We start from the raw sequence: 22,622 nt of genomic DNA on the forward strand, positions 1-22,622 counted from the left end.
AAGGAAGAAGCTCTTTCTCTCTGCTAACAGGCAGCTTCCAAGGCAGGGCTGTCTTGGTAAGTCTGTCCCAGGAGTGAAGCACAGTTCGGAGGGAGGCTGCTGTGTGGGAGACAGACGCCTTCTCACAGCTTACTAGCAGACATGGCTGCTCTGGGGGCCAGAGAACGAGATTTCTGAGTACTTTATGTACTGCTTTCTGTGCATTTTGAAAACTGATGCAAAAGAAACTTGAAAAAGATTTATAATCACCCACAGGTCCCTTCTGAGAGAGAGCTATGATCTTAGCAAGCTCACCAATACGGCTACATTTGTCTTTGTTCTTCACCTTCAGGTGTTTGGGAAACTGGGTGTTTGGTCCCTTTGGCTAGTGGTACCTGTTTCTCCGTGCCAGCAGAGGGCGCTCTGCTGCCCTAACATCAGGATGAAATACCAAGACTAGCCGGAGGTGGGGACTAACAGGAGAGCAACGGGGAGAGAAAGGACTTCCTCCACTTCTGAAGTCCAAGGACCAGCCTTTCACAAGCGTGTGTTTTGTTCCTGTTGTGCTTGTTTTCAAGCCTGCCCAGCTCTTAGGCTCTGGTGTGCTGTTCCTGCCATGGTCGTTTAGGATGGGGCCAGGGGGTCGCGTGATACTCACACTTCTGTTAGGAGCAACAACTGACAGGCCTCTACAAAGTGGGAGACTCTGTAGTGACTGCCAATCAGGCATTGGGTTTGTCCTAATCTGACCCATTATTATTTATTTAGGGTGCGTATGTGGAATGTGTCTATGTGTGCCTCCCCCCCCCCCCCATGGCCATCTGGGAGGTCAGGAGCGTTACCTTGTATTTTATTCCTTCACACCCTCCACTCTGGCGCCTGAGTTACAGCTCTACCAGCTCCACAGACATACGCACCACTTTCAACACAGCGCCTGGGACATCTACAGCTTCGTGGACACACAGGGAAGACATTTATCTCCGTGTTTGTACTTTTAATGAGAAATTCCTCCTTCTTGATTGGACAGGAGTTTTGCCTACCCCGTTTTTCCTACTATCTGGCCCATCTCAATGCATGCAGTTTTCTCGCTAATTTGTTAGTTCCGGGACTCTGGGGCCAATGTTCTCCATGAGGCTGGCCTCCAGGCACAGCTATCCTACCACTCATTCTCCTTCGTCATCCTTGTGCAACAAGCTGCTGAGAAAAAATCTAGGGATGTTTACATTTTTAAATCAGTCTTTCCATGATCTTTGATTCTGGGCATTGAAATCAGTTACAGGCCAAGATACAGATGGTAGCTTGAATTGGCCCCAGTAATCTCAGGGAATGTCACTGTTAGAAGGTATGGCTTTGTTAGAGTGGTATGGCCTTGTTAGAGGAAGTGTGTCACTGTGGGGGTGGGCTTTGAGGTTTCTTATGCTCAGGATATCACCCAGTGTCCTTCCTGTTGTCTGCAAGACATAGGACTCCGAGCTACTTCTCCAGCACCACACCTGCCTGCACACAGCCATGCTCCCCACCATGATAATAATGGACTGAAGCTCTGAAACTGTAAGCGAGCCACTCCAATGAAATCTTTTCATTTATAAGACTTGCGTGGTCGTGGTGTCTCTTCACAGCAATACAAACCCAAACTAAGACAATACACAAGCTCAGTATAGATTTCCCAGCCCCGATGGTTTAAATAATCATGCATGCAATAGAACCATACTTCATGGTCCAGAATAGCAGATTAGCAAATATGATACTAATTCCAATTACAAGAAATACAGAGATCAGTCTTCTCTGGTTTATTTTCACAAAGCAAGGTCAGGAGTTCTAATCTAATCATCAACTTCTTAACACACACAAATACAGTACACATTAATACACACACACACACACACACCTTAGGTACAGTCTTGTTCTATGGGTGGCTTTACTGAGATTCGCTTATGGGTTAAATAGGCAAATTGGGTATATAAAAGACTTAAAATTTTTGCAGAGTAAAATCATTAAGGCTGTTCATGGTATCTTACTTTGTTAGAACAAATACCAAATTATTCTTCGTGAAGAACCAGACCAGCCATGCCCAGACCTTCTGTCCACCATATGCCCTTGTTGGGTAACTCAGGCTTAATAACAACTTGTCAATAGCTCCCTGGCTGGCTTGCTTATTAAACACATGCAGAAAATCTAGCAGACTTCACAGCAGCACTGTGCCCAGATGCCTATCAGATGCTTAATCTTGGACTCAGGGCTACTCTACAGTGCTGAAAATCTTAAAAGTGGGGCTTGGAAAGGGATCTCAGCAGTGAAGAACACTTGTTGCTCTCACAGAGGACCCAGGCTTGGTTTCTAGCATCCATATGATGGCTCACAACTGACTCTAACTCCAGTCCCAGGGGATCCACGGCTTTTTTTCCAGCCTTCTCGGGCACCAGGGATGCATGTGGCACGCATTCAGACATGCAAGGGAAACACCCATGCACATAAAATAAAAATAGATAAATCTTCCTTAAAAACTTTGAGAAGAAAGCTGCAGAATCATCTAACCCTTGCCACAGACATGAGGGCCAAGACCCAGAGAGGCTGCAAGACTGGACCATGGGACCTCCATGGAATGGCCTTGTTCCACACACCATCCCTTTTCTCTCTGGTTTGCTACCATGGCAGTCGCTACAGTAATGGCTGTAAGTACTATAGTGCAGGAGGATGTTTAGGTGGTTTTTTTTTAAAAAAAAAAATACCTCTATCGCATCCATTCAGAAAGGACTCTGATGTTTCTCCTAATGATTGTAGCAGAGATTTCCATTCTTCAGTGCTAGTATTGTTTTCTCTTGTGAACACAGCAATGCACCTTCCCTTTTCCTCCAAGCTGAAGCAGGCTCCCTTCACAGCAGGCTCCCACCAGAAAGGCCTCTCCACATTCAGCTCATCTTGCTCTAAACACCGGATGCCCTCTGCTTTCATTCTTGGGCCCTGAAGTATTTCTTATGTTGCTTTATTGAACCACTTAAAGGCACCAGCAATTATTTTGAAACACTACTGAGTAATAGAAAACAATTTTCTAATTTTTCATAAAAGAGGATCTACCAGCTCAATCCATGTACAAAGACAGAGCGTCAGAGTGCTGAGGGTCTAGCTGCAGAGAGGGACAGGAATTAATCTTCATGGAGTTTGTTAGCCACTTGGGCAAGAAACTGTTCTTACATGGACTGCTTGATGTTATGTTGTATGAACTGGATATGCAGGGCCCACAAAGAAATGACTTCTAGTCTGATCGATACCATGGGCCTGTGGGCTAACGATTGGATGCCCCAATGGTACAGAAGAACTTTGGGTGACTATGCAGGCAGCAAGATGTCTCTGTCAATTCTAGAGTTCTGGAAGTAGCTTACAATGCACTTTCTGTTTTCTTAAGTAATATTATATCCTTCTGGAGTCTTTGATGGAGTTAAAGAATTTATAGTTATAGTTTTCCTCAGTTATGATAAAAGGTAATGTAGATATAAATATTATAACTGTAATTATTACTTGATACCTGTTTTGTTATATGTAATTTTTCTATGTTAAAGTTAAAATCTTCCTTTTTATTTAAACAGAAAAGGGGAGGTGATATGGGATTACCCTCTGTATGCTGTGAATATCATTGGTTAATAAAGGAACTGCTTTGGGCCTATAGCAGAGCTATAGAGAAAAAGAGCTAGGTAAGGAAAACTAAACAGAATGCTGGGAAAATGGAGGTGGAGTCCAAGAGAAGCCATGTAGCCCCGCCAGAGACAGACACCAGAACTTTAGCCAGTTAGCCACAGCCACATAGTGATACACAGATTAATAAAAATGGGTTAAATTATATGTAAGAGTTAGCCAATAAAAAGCTAGAGCTAGTGGGCCAAGCAGTGCTTTAAATAATATGGTTTCTGTGATTCTTACGAAGCTGAGTGAACCAATAAGCAGGCTCCTCCAACAAAGAACTATAAATAACTAACCCACACAGAGAAGACAGGCTTTACTGAAAGACAAATTATTGAAGAAGATATATACTGCTGGATTGAACCATCATCATTATTATGTTGGTTATGTTTAAAATATCAGGTGTTATTTTAAATTTTAAATAATATCAAGTATAGCCACAATCCAAATACCTCCTCTTTCTTTCCTTCTTTCTTTCTTTCTTTCTTTCTTTCTTTCTTTCTTTCTTTTCTTTTCTTTTCTTTCCTTTTCTTTGTTTGGTTACTTCTTTATTTTTTTAAACAATCTTTTCTCATTTTACGTACCAACCTCAGTTCCCTGTTCCTCCCCTCCTCTGGGTCCCTCCACCTTCCACCTACCTCACCCCCCATCCAATCCTCAGAGAGGGTAAGATTTCCCATGGAAAATTAACAAAGTCTGACATATCACTTTGAGGCAGGATCAAGGCCCTCCCCCTTATATCTAGTCTGAGCAAAGTATCCCTTCAAATAGAATGGGCTCCAAAAAGCCAGTTCAAGCATTGGACATAAATCATGGTCCCACTGCCAGTGGCCCCACAGACTGCCCCAGCTACACAACTGTCACCCACATTCAGAGGGTCTAGTTTGGGCCTATGCAGGTTCCCTCACTGTCCAGAGTCAGTGAGCTCCCACTAGCTCAGGTCAGCTGTTTCTGTGGGTATCCCCATCATGGTCTTGACCCCTTTGCTCATATTATCGATCCTTCCTCTCTTTGACTGGACTCTGGGAGCTCCGCCCAGTGCTTAACTGTGAATCTCTGCATCTGCTTCCATCAGTTTCTGGATGAAGTTTCTATGATGGCAATTAAGGTAGTCATCAGTCTGATTACAGGGGAGGGCCAGTTCAGGTACCTTCTCCACTATTGCTTAGGGTCTTAGCTGGGGTCATCTTTGTGTATTCCTGGCAATTTCCCTAGTGCCAGATTTCTTACTAGCCCCATAATGGCTCCCTCAATCAAAGTATCTCTTTCCTTGTTCTCCCTCTCTGTCCTTCTCCCATGTTAGTCATTCCATTCCCTCATGTTCTCCTCCCCACTTCCCTTCTCCTCTCCCCCTCTCCCACTACCCTCCCCCCAGTTCTTGTCTATTTCCCATTCCCAGGGGGATCCATGGGAACTCTTCTAGGGTTCTCCTTGTTACCTAGCTTCTCTGGGGTCATAGACTATAAACTGTATCCTTTGCTTTATGTCTAATATCCACTTATGAGTGAGTACACACCACGTTTGCCTTTCTGGGTCTGGATTACCTCACTCAGGATGTTTTTCTAGTTTCATCCATTTGCCTGCAAATTTTAAAATGTCATTGTTTTTCACCACTGAGTAGTACTCCATTGTGTAAATGTACCACATTGTCTTTATCTATTCTTTGGTTGAGGGGCATCTAGGTTGTTTCCAGGTTCTGGCTACTGTGAATAATGCTGTTATGAACATAGTTGAGCAAATTATCTTGTGGTATGAGTATGCATCCTTTGGGTATATACCCAAGAGTGGTATTGCGGGGTCTTGAAGTAGATTGATTCCCAATTTTCTGACAAACTGCCATATTGATTTCCAAAGTGGCTGTACAAATTTGCACTCCCACCAACAATGGAGGAGTGTTCCCCTTACTCCACATCCTCCCCAGCATAAGCTATTATTGGTGGTTTTGATCTTAGTCATTCTAACTGGTGTAAGGTAGTAGTATCTCAGAGTCATTTTGATTTGCATTTTTTCCCTGATGGCTAAGGATGTTGAGCAATTCCTTAATTGTCTTTTGGCCATTTGAGATTCTTCTGTTGAGAATTCTCTGTTTAAATCTGTATCCCATTTTTAATTGAATTTTTGGTACTTTGATATCTAGTTTCTGGAGTTCCTCATAGATTTTGGAAATCAGACCTCTGTCAGATATAGGTTTGGTAAAGACCTTTTCCCAGTCAATTGGCTGCTATTTTGTCTTATTGATTGTATCTTTGTCCTATAGAAGCTTCTCAGTTTCAGGAGGTCCCATTTATTGTTTCTCTCAATGTCTGTGCTACTGGTATTATATTAAGGGAGTGGTCTCCTGTGCCTATGTGTTCAAGGCTACTTCCCACTTTCTCTTCTATGAGGTTCAGTGTGGCTGGATTGAGTTTTGTGCATGAGGATAGATATGGATCTATTTGCATTCTTCTACATGTCAACATCCAGTTATGCACCATTTTCAACAATATCTTTTAAACATTAAATAATTAAAATATATCTGAAAGAATAAATGTCCCACAAAACATTTGCTGTGTATTTATTTGTGGGTTGTTGGTCTGTTTGTTTCCTTTTTGAGACAAGGTTTCTCTGTTTTTCTTGGCTGTCCTGGAACTCACTCTGTAGATCAGGCTGACCTTGAACTCACAGGCATCTGCCTGCCTCTGCCTCCTAAGTGCTGGGATTAAAGATGTGTACCACCAGCCGGTGAAAACATTTTAAATTTTTTTATTCCTGATACATTTGTAAGGACGTCCTAAACTTTCCAGTACGTACTGCCACTGAGTTAAAGAATCAGTTTGTCATCATGGAGGTGATGTCTTCCCTAAACTAACAAATTTCCCTCTGTCAGGGAAAGCTTGGCCAAAGAGTCAGCCTCTTTCCGCAGACTGGTTCTCTAAATACAGTTCTGTCTTCCGATTTCCAGTCCTTACCCTTGGTGCTGAGTCCTCTTACCTGAGACCTGGGACAGCCTGTTTCAGTTTTGATTCAATTCTGTTTCCTCTTTCCAGACATAGTTCTGGTCTCAATGCTGTCTCCCAACTTGCCTCTCCCTTACGTGGAGTCTCTCCTGTCAAGTACTAACCCCACAGGCAAATTCTCTACACTGTTGGGGACCAGCCCCATCTTCCCAGGTTAATCTGACGTCTTTTAACCTAACCATTCCATGCTCAATACCTCTGTCATTTATGACCTTTTGGTGGTGCCTGTCTGGGTCCCATTTTTCATCGTATCGTACTCACAGTTCACCATTTGACCTCCACTGTTTTTCAGTAAATCCCTTGACAAAGAACCGCCCCAAGGGGAAAGAAGTTGTGCCTGTGTTTTGAATCTCCTTTGCTTCAGTGCTGGCTAACTAAAGTTTCTGGAGAACTTCCACCAGGGGGTACCACTCCATAACATTTGAAAAAGGAAGGCTTGTGAGCACAATTTTTTAATGAAAATTGAAGTCCAGACACATGGAATTTTAGAAACTTTTCTGAACACATGCTGTAATTTTATGAGGCAATTTAATTTGATTCCTTTTAAATAAAAACTGCCCCACGGGCAGAGTAATAGGCAACAATCTTAAGCAGTATAAACCGATATAAGGGAACACCAATTAAAACCCCAGACTCCATTACTGTAACATAAATAGTCATGAATTAAATAAAATACATGCAATACCTTCAGAGAGCCAGACAAGTGAAGTTATTTTTACTTTAGCAAGAGAAACAGATATGCAAAAGTTGGCTTGAAAACAAAGGCTTTGCAAAAACAAAAACAAAGGCAGCTCAGATGTTCTGGAACTCCTTGCTTCAGTGAATAAAATGACTATTATCTCTGGGGTTTAAAAACTTACCTGCAATACTGCAAACTGGTTCAAAGTTGGAGTTTTCTGAGTTCCTTTAGGAGAAATTTAGTTAAGGAATTTTAGTGTTGTGGTTGAAATGCAGGACTCTAGAATTAAGTTGACCTTTGAACCCTTCATCTCCTGCTTACTACTGTGAGAACTCGGGCCATCTCTATCCCATCAGTCAGAATCCTGGGTCTGCATCCATTCATCGGGAATGACAACTGACCCCACCGGGTTGGTTCGTGCTCTGAAGTAGAGGAAATCATTAAAGGGTGTCTGACCCACAGAAGATAATAACTGGTACCTTCTCATTCAATGAGTGATTGCCATGAAACTCCTTTAAGATGAAATCTTAGGGTTACTGTTGCTGGGGACGAAACACCATGACCAAAAGCAGCCTGGGTAGGAAAGGTTTATTTGGCTCACAGTCACCGATAACAGTTCATCATCAAAAGCAGTGAGGATAGGAACCTGGAGGCAGGAGCTAATACAGACGCCATGGAGGGGTGCTGCTTACTGGTTTGCTCAACCTGTATCCAGGACTACCAGCCTAGGGATGGCACCACCGACAATGGGCACCCACCCACATCAATCACTAACTAAAAAAATGACTTACAGGCTTGCCTATAGCCTGATCCTATGGAGCCATTTTTCCAATTGAGGCTCCCTCCTCTCAGATGACTTTAGCTTGTATCAAGTTGACTTAAAACTAGCCAGCACAGATGACTAGGAACAGAAATCATCCCATGAAAGGAGATATTAACTATCATTATGATAAACACATTCATACAGGTAAACAATTGTAAGGCTAGAAAAAATTAAGCAACTTGACTACAGTCACAGAGCTAGTTCCTTACTTTAGAGTAAACTGGACTTCCTTCACGGCAGGCCAGCATTCTTTCCCCAACATCAGGGGACTCTCCCAGTGTCTGACAGCTTATTAACATAGAGTAAATATAGTCCTTGGTTAAAAAGAGATTTTTAGAACAAAATTTTGCTTAAGTAACAAAATAAATGCATCGTGTGACAGTTTGAAAGACTCTTTCTGTCCATATATTTAAGCGTTTGAATTTTAAGCCCTTTTCTTACTTTAGAAATTAATCTTTAGAGAATAATTTTTTAATTCTATGTCAAAATTCACTACCACATACCTTTGAATGCTGACAAAGTAAAGCTCCATATGCCCAACAACAGGAGGACAACTAAAGATGACAGACCTCTGAATTACGGAACTCCCAGAAAGTGACAAAGAAGCCTTGGGCTGCGTCTCAGTGGTAACACCAGCTCTGCATACGCAAAGCCCTGAGCTAGGTCTCCAGCACTGGAGGAAAATGAAGCTGGGAAAGGCGTGGGTAGAGAGAAAGAAGGAAAAAGGAGAAGATGACAGCAAAGAAGAGAAAATACAAAGGAACAAACAAAATATTTATCTCATTCTTCATTTCCTTCCAAAAGGCACTGATTTAGCAAGAAGAATGACAATTTATTTTATGCTAATTATAACCAATTTAAATTACTTACGTGGTTAAAACCTAGAAAAAAATAGGGCAAGAATGAAGTAGTTTTAGGAATATTTGGATGAGAAATACCCCCCCCGCTTGAGTTCTTCTAAGATTGATACAATAAATAATCATGCAGAATGAATACATTTCTTCATGTGATTGGTACTAAAAAGAGTTCACATGATCCAAGAATCTTCTAATACATTATGATGACATGTATAATAAAAGCAAAGGCCCAAGCCCCGAGCCTTTGTCATGCAATGAGTTCTGAGGGGTACATGGTTTATATCAGTCCCTAGACTCTCTGAATTCATGAGCTGGTACAGAAAACAGGACACATATAGCCGTCTCTTAAAATCCTAAGGATGCTGGTTCTAGGAGGAACCCTGAAGGATGCCAAGATCTGCAGATGTTCAAATACCCGACATAAACATGTATAGTATAGTCACCTGAATACTTTAAACTACCTGTAAATTTCTAGCAATGCAAGAAATGTCCTATATTGTCTAGGGGAGGACATGAGAAATGTCTCAACATATTCGGCACAGATAAAATTGTTTTCTTTAAATGTTTTCCAGTTAAACTTGGTTGAATCTGCAGACATGGATCACAGCACTTCACCTTAGTCTTCACTATCCCATCTCAGCCTTTCTTGTCATCAGCCAACCCAGTGGAGCCTTCATCTCTCTGGATCACCAGCTTGGCTCGATTTTCTGAAATTCTGACTCATCACTTCAGCTGCCCCTCTGCAGGGATCATAAGATGGTGACTATTTTCTTTTCCAATCCATTTTTCCAGAAAACCCCCTGAAGCTGGGTCTAGCCTGATCCGGAGAGGTATGACTCCCCGGTAACCCTTCGTGAATTCCTGACAGGCACCCTCTTCCGAGCCCTCAGCCCTCCCTTCAGCCCAGTCACACCACCCTTCCCTCTCCGGGGCTGTTGATACTGCCTTTTATTGTGCAGAAGGAATGCCTGGCCTCAGGGTCTCACTCCCACCAGCCTCTCCTGTGGCTGAGGCTACTGTGTCACCGGCTCTAGGCAGGAAGAATTCTTACAGGAAAAATGGCTGAGCCTAAGTCCAGTTGTCTCCTTCCTCCATTCTTCCCTCTCACTCGCTGGTTTTCAGAGCCGACAAGGCACTAGCTTCCCAGGCCTGAGTCTGTGCCGTCAACTCCCCCCAAACGGCATGCCTCTGCCAGCTAGAAAGAGGTCCTTCCTTTAGGGTACAAGTTCTTCTAGGTCATTATCACTGGCTTTTTCTCCTCTTTTTACAAATACCTAGAGAGTTGCCTTTTCCCACTGCCTGTTTCCCCTCTCTCCCTCTCCTGATGGCAGCTAACCCCTCCTGTTATGGAAAAAAAAAAACAAAAAAAACAACACTGCAGTTCCCCCATGGGCCAAGATGCAGCAGGTGAGAGCTGGTTACCGGGTCCATTGGTCTCATGAGGAGCCACAGCCTCCTCGGGTGAGAGACAGAGAAGAATAGGCACACCATGCAGAGAAAGTGGGGTTTTATTTAGTGGGTTATGGAGGGAAAAGGGGGAAGGGGAGAAGGGAGAAGAGCAGGGAGAAAAGAGAAACACACAGGTGGGGAAGGGGAGAAGGGAGAGAGATGGAAAGGGAGACCCTCAGGCTAGAAGTGGAAGCTGAAGATCAGCCTGCCTCAGCAGATGGGGGTGGTCGGGGCTTGTCCTCTTAAAGGGACTGGACAGACCATTACATTCCCATCCTTTTTTTTTTTTTTAATAACAAAAAGGTAGAAAGTTAATCACAATACGTTAAAGGAATTGGGGTGGCAGATTCTCAAGACTGCTTTCTGCTTATTTGTGGGCATTGTCTTGGGGGTGGGGGGCGACCTGAGAAAGCTGGGTCTTGGTCACATCCTGGAGTAGCTGGTTTCTTTGTTCCTGTCTGGTGTTTGTGGTATGGACATGTCTGTGTCTGTTACACCTGTTTAAGGTATTGGCAGAACAGATGACAAAGTTAGGTTTAGGGGAAAAAAAATTAGGACCAGGGAATTGAGAGGGGTGTATCTGACCTGTTATTGCTCAATCTCAGGTGGCTGAACGCCACTTGTCCCTCTAAGAAGTGTGTACACATGGTGCTTGTGACTCGGCCAGGCTCTCTCTGTGTCTCCTCCTGCCCACGGGTGGGTTGGCTGAGGAAACTTGGAACCCTGGGCTCCAGATCCAGGTTGTAATGATTTCTTTACAACAGCTCTGCTTTCTATCTGCCTAACATCAACCTCTACGCACACCAGTGGCTTCGGTGGTGAGTTTTCCCCTTCCAGTCAGCCAACCACAGCCTTCAAGGCTATGGTTGAGCCCTTCACTGACATTCATTTCTGGTTGCTTTCCATAGCTAAAAACATAATCAGACGACCCAGGGTCAGTCCTCCCATGCTAGCACTGCACACGCTGGCTTCTGAATCACCCAGACTGGAGCCAGTCAGGCTTCAACACCCTGCCTGTAGAGAAGAGACATCTTTCTATAGCCTTTGCAGTACTGCCGCTGAGGGCTCCCATAGGCCCTGTGGTGTTTTGGCGGGTTTTCACGTTTTCAGCTATGGTATAAACCCTCAAACTATCAGTCACCCACCTGTAAATGCTCTGCCATTGTCCCACCGGCTCCACTTTTCCTCAAACTGTCCCTGCCACCACTACCGCTGCCAACAAGGTTGGTTGGATCCAGGAGGCAGCTGTTTTCAATTCCAGCCTTTGTTCCCCACCACGGCTTGTGGCACGGCAGCTCAGTGACAGGGTGGATCACACCTCTAGGTCTCTCTTGTAATTATGTTTAAAACTCCCTCTGCTCATAAAACATGGCTTTTCCATACAACATGTGACTGCTGCCATTCTGACTGAGAGCCAGGTGACTGTGCCACCATCTTAACTGATGGCCAGGTCAAGTGGCCAAGTCCTGCCATCTTTACTGAGGTATTCCCTGCCTGGCATCCACCGCCCATCATGGCCAATGGGCCACTTGGGAAACAGCACTGTTTTAGTTTTACCTTAATCAGCAGAATGAGTAAACTATTGCCTTTGGGAAATCCGGGAAGAAGGGTCGTGGAGAAAAGGCCCTAAGTTCTTCAGGTGAGCTTCCAGGGGTGTGGCAGCCATGCAGCTGTAGACTGAAGATCCATTAGATAAAGTTGTGAGGACCAATTCCTTCCTGAAGCCTGATCCGGCAGACGGTGGGAGGACGTCACCAGAAGGGTAAAGAGGTCTGCTTATTCTTGTGTCAGAAGAAAGATGGAGCATAAGGGGAAATGGACCGTATTCTGGGGACTTGTGTAAGGGGGAATGGACCGTACTCTGGGGACTTGTGTAAGGGGGAATGGACCGTACTCTGGGGACTTATAAGGGAGAGAGGTAGAACTGAAGACAGCAGGGTCTTCTGCAGTATTCTCCAACAGCTAGCACTTCCAACCTGCATCCATTCAATGGAAGAAAATCAACTTTCCACTGTTAAAATAATTCTGCTTTTTAATTTTAGTGTTAGTCTTGTGAGTGTTAAGTAAAATCTTAAGACAGGCCTCTTTGCTGATGCAAATAACTCCAATCAAACCAGATTAGAGCAAATTAAAAATGCCCGTATTTAATAAATGCAGCACTCTCAGGTGGCCAGGAGCATGGGGGGAGGGAACGACAGAGGGAGAGCACATGCAAAACCCAAAACCATGTGTTCCTTTTTCCAGTGTGAGCCTAAATACCCTGTGGGAGTGGTCCTGATCCTCCCCAGGGCAGGGGCAGCACTTGGCAGGCTGGGAGTTGAAGTCCAAGCACTTGGCAGGCTGGGAATTGGAGTCCAAGTGCTTGGCAATTCCCAGGCCAGGGTCTGGGGTGACACTTCCAACTCAATATTTACATTCCAGACTCTTTGGATATAGGGGTGATAGAGGGCTGGGGTCTCACTTTTGACCAAACAGTGTGTACAGCTAAATATGTGGTTATATGCTAGCTACTGGTTGCTTTGATTCTTACCCCTAAGGAATACGTGCCTGTGGGAGGATAGGGCTTAGCTCTTCCACATCACAGTCCACCATCAAAGGAAGTGAGGGCAGGAGGCTTGAGGTGGGAACTAAAGCAGAAGACATGGAGGAACATTGCTTACTGGCTTGCTTCCCATGGGTCCCTCCAGACAGCGTTTCTCTGTGTAACAGTCCTGACTATCCTGTAACTCGTTTTGTAGGTCAGGCTGTCCTTGAACTCACCGAGATCCTCCAGCCTCTGCCTCCCAAGTTCTGGGATTAAAGGTGTCCACCACTGCCCAGTTCCTTGTTTTCTTCTGTATTCCAGGGTTATCTGCCCAAAGGTGGCAGTAATCACTGCATTCATTAACCAAGCAATACCCCACGGACTTGCCTACAGGCCAGCAATCCTTCTCCTCAAGTAACTCTAGGTTGTGTCAAATTTACAAAAACAAACAGCAGCCTGGACAGCACCATCTGGGGGACTACAAAGGCTCCAGTTTGGTCTCATTTCCTTTTGTTTTCTACACTGTTCAGCAGAGGGCTGAAAACTTGGAAGACAACTTTTAAAACTATTTTAAACAGGTATTTAAATTTTCCAAGTTTCGGTGGGTTTTGAATGGTTCCTGAGCGCAATACGTAATACAGGTGTGGAAGTTTAACAGCGACAGCACTGAAGTTACCTGCACTTTATGAGCTGGAGATGTGAGTGGGCTTCAGTAGCTAAGAAGGATTTAATACAACATGAACTAGGCTCTGGTGTGCTCTAATCAACCTAGATTCAAAAACAACAAAACAAAAACAGAATCCCAATCAACACTTAGAGCTAATTGGTTTTTGTATAGTTGATAAATCCTTCTAGTTCACCTTTCTTAGGCCAAGCAAGTCAAACGTCCTTGACTGTGGATATCAGCTAGATCTCCTAGGACCGGGCTGGTCAAGCAGGCAATCTGAAAAAAATGTCCCGTGGAGTCCACAGCATTTTTTCCCCTCCTTGGTGGTTTCTCCCACCAGCTAGAGAAGAAAAGGCCACAAATTCTCCCAGTCTTTGATTCTTTTTAAAATTTTTTTTTTTTTTAAATTACATAACTTTCCACCTTTCGCAGTTATTAAGCCAGACTGGAACATCTGGCTACGAAGTAATTGTCCCTTCGGTAAAGGAGAGTCGGGGTGGGCGTGGGAGTAGACACAGAAATAGGTATACAACCTGTGCTGGAAAACTAAGTGAAAACCTCCTGAAGACTCACCCTTTTCCTTACGTAACGAGGCTTAACAACCTTAACAAGGTAATAAATAATCAAGCCAACAGAACCCCACCCTGGAATGAGCTCGGGGTGGAACTTTATGCTTGAAGGCGGGCTTGTGCCTGGGAGAAAGTGGCTCAGGCCCTGCTGTAGAAGGCAGAAAGGGATGTGGCTGCCTGAGCAAAGGTATGAGCTGCTCAGATCCCATCACTCACAGTGAAATGGGGGATAAAGAGGGAGGGAGAGCAGGACATTGAGAGCGAGGAGCCAGAGCCGGCCTGGTGAGTTGGGGAACTCCGCCCTGCTCACCGGGGAAGGGCGCCACGCAGGGGCGGAGCCGGCTCAGGTCACCTGGGTGGTGGCGGAACTGAACCGCGACGCCGGGTACCTGGCCGTCCACCTCACCTGCGCGGAGGGCGGGCCGGGCGCACCTGCGCGGGCGGGAGGCGGGCCCGGGGAGCAGCCGTCGAACCGGGAGAACGCGCGCGCGCGCAGAGGCGGGAGAGGGGAGGCGCTGGCCCCCGGGCTGAGACCCCGCCGCGGGTGCCCGGCCGAGCTCTCGCCATGACCTGGAGCGCCACAGCGCGGGGCGCGCACCAGCCCGACAACACGGCCTTCACGCAGCAGCGTCTCCCGGCCTGGCAGCCGCTGCTCTCGGCCGGCATCACGCTGCCTCTCTTCTTCTGCGCCGGCCTGGCTTTCATCGGCCTGGGCCTGGGCCTCTTCTACTCCTCCAACGGCATCAAGGAGCTGGAGTACGACTACACCGGCGACGGCGGCACCGGCAACTGCTCGCTGTGCGCTGCCGAGGGCCAGGGCCGCGCGCCGCCGCCCAACTGCTCGTGCGCCTGGTACTTCTCGCTGCCCGAGCTCTTCCCGGGCCCCGTCTACCTCTACTACGAGCTGTCCAACTTCTACCAAAACAACCGACGCTACGGCGTGTCCCGCGACGACGCGCAGCTCAGCGGCCTGGTCAGCGCGCTACGCCACCCGGCCAACGAGTGCGCCCCCTACCAGCTCAGTGCCACCGGCCTGCCCATCGCGCCCTGCGGCGCCATCGCCAACAGCCTCTTTAACGACTCCTTCACGCTGTGGCACCAGCGCCAGCCCGGGGGACCCTACGTCGAGGTGCCTCTCGATCGCACCGCCATCGCCTGGTGGACCGACTACCACGTCAAGTTCCGCAACCCGCCCCTGGTGAACGGCAGCCTGGCGCTGGCTTTCCGCGGCACGGCGCCGCCGCCCAATTGGCACCGGCCGGTTTACGATCTCAGTCCCGATCCCAACAACACCGGCTTCATCAACCAGGACTTCGTGGTGTGGATGCGCACGGCGGCGCTGCCCACCTTTCGCAAGCTGTACGCGCGCATCCGTCAGGGCAATTACTCGGCCGGCCTGCCCCGGGGTGCCTACCGTGTCAACATCACCTACAACTACCCAGTGCGCGCCTTCGGCGGCCACAAGCTCATCATCTTAAGCAACATCTCATGGATGGGTGGCAAGAACCCTTTCCTGGGCATCGCCTACCTGGTCGTCGGCTCCCTCTGCATCCTCATGGGCTTTGTCATGCTGGTCGTCTACATTCGCTACCAGGACCAGGACGATGATGACAACGATGATGAGTGATACTGCTTCCCAAAGACCCCTTCCTGCTTCTTGGCCAAGCCGCTTTTAGCCGTGGCCTTTCGCTCCTTAATACAACTTCAAGCTCACCGATAGCCTCTTGTGGACGAAGGGCCTAGAGAAAGGAATCACCCTCTTCCTTTTAGAGATAACAATACTGTTCCGGGGTTTTGGATTGCCGAATGCCCTATCTTGCGATTTCTTCCCATCTCTCCCGTGGCTTTCCGAGTTGACATGTCAGGTCCTTAAAGTTGTGGCATTCCAAAAGGCAGAGGAGATCCCTGGACTGAAACTCATTAAGCCCAGCAGCCTGCAGTTGGATCTTGATTCTGAGTCTGAGCTTTTTCTTTGCCAGTAACACAAATTTCTGGGAGGGAGGTATAGGTGGGGGAGAGGGAGGGCTGAGATAGAGTGTGGTGACCACTGGTGACCTGCAGAAGCTTGGAGGAGTGGGGAAAGCATATTTGATAAAATTTAAGTCGATGAAGAGTCATCAAACCTCTCAGGTTCTGATCCAGGAAGGCCAGGATGCACAGCCTTCCCTGTAGAGTCTCTGTACCTTTGACTTTGGGAATCTTGAGTCAGGCTGGGCCTGAAACGCTCACCTGAGTTTGGTTTTTTTCCAGTAATAATTTGTTCCCGTGAACAGTGACAATCACAGTACTCGGGATTGGTCTTAAACATAGGAAGCTTGCAATTTGTGGAATGAATGAGAAAAATTGCTAGCTCTGGGAAACTAGCAGGAGCGTGCCAACTCGTAATTAAATGTAAAGCATTCTTCAGAAGGCACTATGGAAAAACCTGAAAATGCAAGGCCAGTTTGCATGGCTCAGGGAGAAGAGTCTTAACCTTAGAAACTGAGATGCAAATGATCTTAGCAGGAAGCTGTTTTCCTGGGACCCTGAGTGTCCCTTGCCTCTTTGCTCAGTTCCTTTTGAATTAACGTTATCATTTTTTAATGCTTAAAGGAATAGTTTAATTCATTTGTGTCATTTTCACGAAGAGCTATCTTAAACACAGTTTTAATTTATGGGCAAATGAAATTCATTGCTAGCGATCATGTTTAAAGAACGCAGAGGATTATATTCTTACATGCAAAATAGACTCAGGATTATTTCAGCCTTAATGGTAAAATCAGTCAGCTGATGTTGATTCCCCACAATTGATTGAAAGCTATAAAATAAAGGTACAATGAAGGGACATTTATTTTAAAACCCTCCTTTTATGGAATAATAATTTAAAGGAACTTGAAAATAAAATTTCCCATGATACCATCTCCCAGATTTCCTGAAGAGAACAGTTAACGTGGTGTGGTCCCGGCTCCCAGTGCAGTTATTTCCAGGTTATCGATATATTTGCCTTCCCAAAAGGCCGCACAAGGTCTTGCAGTATGTTTTTGTTTTTATGGCAGTCAAGCATTGAGTTACAGTGAGCAATTTCCATGCACTCTCTTGTTCTGTTGTAGCTGATTGCTTGTGGATGCACAGCATGTCTAAGATTCAAAACTGAAAATCATCTTGTCTTGTTTTTATGGATGTCAGAAAATTCTTTAGTAATTCCAGTGTGCTGGCTTTCTGACTTCTGAATGTGATAAAATTTAACATCAGACCCCAGACTGTGATTTTTGACTGAAATGCTGATCACTGCATGGACTTTTAGAAAGTTTTATTTATTATGCATGCTTGGCTCGTCGGCTAGTGGGTTTGCTACATTTTTTTCACTCTGTAGTTGAGGGTAACTATGTATTTTGCTATCATTTGTTCAACATTAGTCTTTTGTTATAACTTTTTATGTGAGACCCTGAAACATACAATCCTGTGATTAAACTGTAGTTCCAGGCCTTGTTTTCGAGGCTTTTGAAAGAGAATAAAGGTTGTGTTTGTCTTTCTCTGTTATCACATTACTTAGCTCTTTTGACCTGTGATCTTAAAGGCACAAACGGTACCAGCATTTGCCTTGCGTTGCTAGCGGAGTGACTAGCAGAGAGACATTGCAGCTGAAACATCACCTTTCAGAACAAGATTCAGTCAGCGTGAACTCATTCTTTTATGGCTAACTTCCGAAACAGCATTTGGACTTACATCTGCATCCTGTGTTTGGATTACATGATCCTCAATTATTGTTACATCTGATAGATGGCCATCTCTTTTCAATTTTAGACTGGAATGTTATTAAAGAATGTGATCGTAGCAGCCCTGCCTCTCTGCATTTCACTCAGACTGCAAATCACTAGTAGCTGTTGGTGCCTGAGACTGCAAAAGAGCAGAGAGTTTAAAACCAAACTGTCAGGGCTTTGCCTCAGTGACCCCTTGTCCTGGGTGGCGTTTTTGTTCAGTATCGGGATGTTCATTGATTGTGTTCTCATGGGTTTCCCAGCTGGAGGTGTGTCTTCTAAGAGTGAGACACGAGAGTGAAGATCAGCAGTTGGACCAGGAATAAACTGACCTACTTTGTGAAATGAAGGTACAAACAAAAGTGTTCAGTGAGATAACCACCTCCATAAAAAATTTAAATAATTAAAAAACAAAAACCAAGCTGAGTGACTCCACAGCTGAAGTCACTCAACAATATGTTGATTAGACAATTGCTAAAAAAAATTACAGACTGTTCTTTGGAACAGATGTTACTTGGTAGGATATGACCACAACTCATCTGCCACACCGCAGAGTGCTTGGTAAGTCTCTGTTATCACCCAGATCCTTATATGGACTTGATTAAAAGTTACCCGTAACTATAAATAAAAGTAAATTCTTTATTTGCACTGGACATTCATTTACATCCCACATGGCTGTAGGTAAAACAGAGCTGGTTAATTTTAGATGGCAATTAAAAAAGTAATCTTCCCCCCAGGAGACTTTCTCTTAATTCTCTCTCCAACAATAGATTCACTTAAAGGGCCTTCCCAAACCTGAGGCCCTGAAGAGAGTTCTCTTGATAGCTTTGCTTTGTAAAGAACTCTCTACATTTTTTTTTAGCAGTTTTCTAGTCGCTGATGTTGTACACCAGCTCCTCTGTAATTTTCCCACTAAGAACGGCAGTGTGCATTTGGCTCTGACACCCTGGATGAAGATAGCCATCATCAGTGCTCTGGTGTCAGGGAGGGCTCTGGAGCACGCCAAGCTTCAGTTAGCCTACCTGCGTCTAACACAGAGAAACACCTAGAAAATGAGAGCAAGCACACACTGGGGTCATAGACAGGGAGGGAAGGCTGGAAGGGAAAGGGGACCAGATATATCCCTAGGCTGACAGGATGCCCAGGGGGCATGGGGTCAGCAGCCAGCAGCAAGGCGAGCTGTGGAGAAGACAGGGCTGGCTCGGCCACAGAATCCACTAATGACAGGACTTTGTGGGATTCAGTGAATGAGTAGCAGCTCTTCCCCTGCACCCCTTGTCTTGTTGATCAGTTTGCATGCGATTTATCTTTTCTGTAGAAGTGCAGGCATTATTGTCGGGGCCTGCGTGCTCCTGCCCTCCACACTGACTCCTCGCTAAGCTCCATGGTGAACAACACCTTCCTTAACCAGTGACAACTATAAATGATGTGTAGTAATAATGACATGTTGTTTTTCTTAAAGGGCTTTGTTCTGGAAGCTCAAGGTGTTTGACATTGTGTGGCCTCAGATTCATCTTATCCACCCAAATGTCTGGGCTTCTAGAAAGTTACCAAGACCAATCAGGTGGAAATAGATTGCTTTTTGTTTTTGTTTTTCTTTTCTATTTTGTTCAAAACTCTATAAAAAGTAAGCAGAGTTGGCTGGGGACATGACTCGGTAGGAAAAGGCACCTGCGGCCGAGACTGACAACCTGAGTTCTAGCCCCAGGATCAGCGTAGTGAGAAGGGGAAAGCCAGCTCCTGAAAACTTCTCTGACCTCCACTCTGGAGCTCTTGCACACGTAGGCCCACACGCATGCACAAGCACACGCAGTAAATGGGTGTAAAAATAGTTTAAGTAGTATTCCTTAGAAACAACCACAACAACAAAAGAAGTCTAAGGGAATGAAGCTGTGACAGCCACTGAAATGGATTGCTTAATCATTTTTAAAAAAATATTACATGTGCTGAATGGTGGCACACACTTTTAATCCCAATACTCAGGAGGCAGAGAGGCAGGTGGATCTCTGTGAGTTCAAGGCCAGCCTGGTTTATAGAGTGAGTTCCAGGACAATCAGACCTGTTAGATGGAGAAACCTGGTCTTGAAAAAATAAAGTATATTTGTTTATTAATTTTGTGTGCATGCGTGTGTGTGTGCATGCGTGTGTGTGTGTGTTCATGATGTACGCTCAAGAGCAAATGTTCACAATCCACAGGAAAGTCAGAGGACACCTTTCAAACATTTATTTATTTATTTATTTATTTATTTATTTATTTATTATGTATATAATGTTCTGTCTGTGTGTATGCCTGCAGGCCAGAAGAGGGCACCAGACCTCATTACAGATGGTTGTGAGCCACCATGTGGTTGCTGGGTATTGAACTTAGGACCTTTGGAAGAGCAGGCAATACTCTTAACCGCTGAGCCATCTCTCCAGCCCCCAGAGGAGACCTTTCAGAAGTCGTTTGTTTTTCTACTTTTATCCTATGTGCACGAGTAGTTTGTGTGTATGTGGACCATGTCCGATGCCTGGTGCCTGAGGACAGGAGAAGGCATTGGTCCTCTGAAACTGGAGTTATCATTAATTGTGAGCTACCATTGAGTGCTAGGAATTGAACCTGGGCCTTCTGCAAGAACAGCAAGTGTTTGCAACTGTTGAGCCATCTCTCTAGCTCCCCCCTCCTGAGTCTATTATCTTTCTACCACGTGGATCCTAGGGCTCAAACTCACACCATCAGGCTTAGTGGGCAGCACCCTCATCTGTTGGTCTGTCTTGCTTTCTTTTCTGCTTCACCATTTAATGGTGGCACGCCCAGTGACATACCTCCTCCAACAAGGCTACACCTCCTAATTCTTCCCAAACACTGCAGACCCAGCAGTGCTGTGGAACAGTGGTCTTGTATCCTGCCACTTGTATTGTTTTAATAAAATGCTGATTGGCCAGTAGTCAGGAAGTATAGGCAGGGTGATGAGAACATGAGAATTCTGGGAAGAGGAAAAGACTCAGTCTGCAGTTGTCATCCAGATGCAGAGGAAGCAAGATGAGAATGCCTCACTGATAAAAGATACCAAGCCATGTGGCTGGCAGAGACAAGAATTATGGGTTAATGTAGGATGTAAGAGTTAATAAGAAGCCCGAGCTAATAGGCCAACCAGTTTACGATTAATGTAGACCTCTGTGTGTTTCTTTGGGACTGAATGGCTGCAGGGCCAGACAGAACAGAAATCTCAGGCAACACAGCATTCAAACACATGAGCCTCCAGGGGTCAGTCTCACTCACACCACCTCATGAGGCACTCCTGATTCCAAAGATCATACCCAGTACTTAACCTGACTCCTCCACCCCCTTAGTCAAAATCCTGAGCTGCCTGCTTGGCTGGTCTGTTTCTGTTCTTCCAACTGTTGCCAGATACTGTGGCTTCTGTGCCCCAAAGGCCCGTTTAGTCACGCCCATCGTTTACTGCTACCCTGGCCTTTCTTTGTTGCTCCTCACCTGGCAGTTGGAGGAGCTTTCTTATCAGAAGCCCGGTGTACTTTCCACACTGTGGCCACATCCCAAATAACAAACCTCATGTGTTAGCTTTCAACTTACAATCACGCATGACTACCTAGGGCCTACTATGTACGGGAGTCTAAACCCTTAGAGGGCCCTTTAAGGCCACTCAGTTGGTTTTGCTCTGGATCTTAGGTGCTTTTCTTCCAACGTCCCACAAGATTGTAGCACTCCTTGCCTCTTCCACTTCCTGTGCTCAGCCTGACTTAGGGTATTTGCCGTGTTGCCTAGATGTCTGCTGTTCCCTCTCCATCTCCACTCTCAGGCTGTTAACTCTGGGGCAGCCGAGAAGGTGTCCCCTCCTTTGTGATTTCATTGCCAATCCCCGGCACCTGGACAGGTATGCACAGATCCTTAAATAGTTGTTAAATGCCATCTAGGAAACTGATAATTCCATTACTTTACTACCACGGAACATTTCATTCCCTAAAATCGAATGTGTTGGAAATAATTCAGGAAACAAATGAGATGCAGAAAATGATGTTGTAAAAAATTGCAAATTTTAGGGTTAAGAGTGCTATGAACGCACGTCTATTCTGAACAGCATGGAAACACTATGCTTCACGTTCCCATCTGGATAACTTAAACGTTCGGTCGGGGTTTCTGCCATAAAGTAATTTGTAGAAATGAATAGCAGATGGGTTCCATTAGCCCTTGATAGTGGGATGGCTCCTCTATGCTCACACGGACTCATGTCTTGGCTAGTAAACTGCAGTACGTTAATGGAATGTTTACATTTCTGTGGTGCTTCCTTATAGAGGGGACTTTTTTTACTCACTGAAGTATTTAATAATAAAATGTAAAATGAACATTGCTTTCCTCTGCTAGGTAATTACCTCTGAATCCATTTAAACAAAAATAGCATTATGGGGAACTACCCAAGAAGGAGGGCAAAAGCAAATACAATAGTAGCTGCCCCGTTTGCTGGCTGGTGTTCGGTTTATAGCATTTGGCACGTCTTGATATCTCCATCGTAGCAATTTTAGAACTATAAATGATACCTTACAGAGGTCACACCATAGTTCCTTAAGTCCAGGGTTGTTTTCCCTGAGTATTAAGTAGCTATGAATGAATTATGTTTAGTCTGATCAGCCGCAGAAGGGTCATAAACCACCAAGTCATTGCAAACCAT

General features: G+C 45.3%; 1 protein-coding gene across 1 annotated transcript; it reads left to right on the forward strand.

The window, feature by feature from the left end:
- The first annotated feature begins 14,599 nt into the window (after positions 1–14,599).
- Tmem30b (transmembrane protein 30B) lies at positions 14,600–18,000 on the forward strand. The gene has a single exon (XM_057782791.1). It carries the CDS (start codon positions 14,784–14,786, stop codon positions 15,843–15,845), a length of 1,062 nt encoding a protein of 353 aa, XP_057638774.1. The 5' UTR covers positions 14,600–14,783; the 3' UTR covers positions 15,846–18,000.
- Positions 18,001–22,622: the final 4,622 nt, after the last annotated feature.

This window comes from Chionomys nivalis, chromosome 10, assembly GCF_950005125.1.
Source record: "Chionomys nivalis chromosome 10, mChiNiv1.1, whole genome shotgun sequence".
Lineage (NCBI taxonomy): Eukaryota > Metazoa > Chordata > Mammalia > Rodentia > Cricetidae > Chionomys > Chionomys nivalis.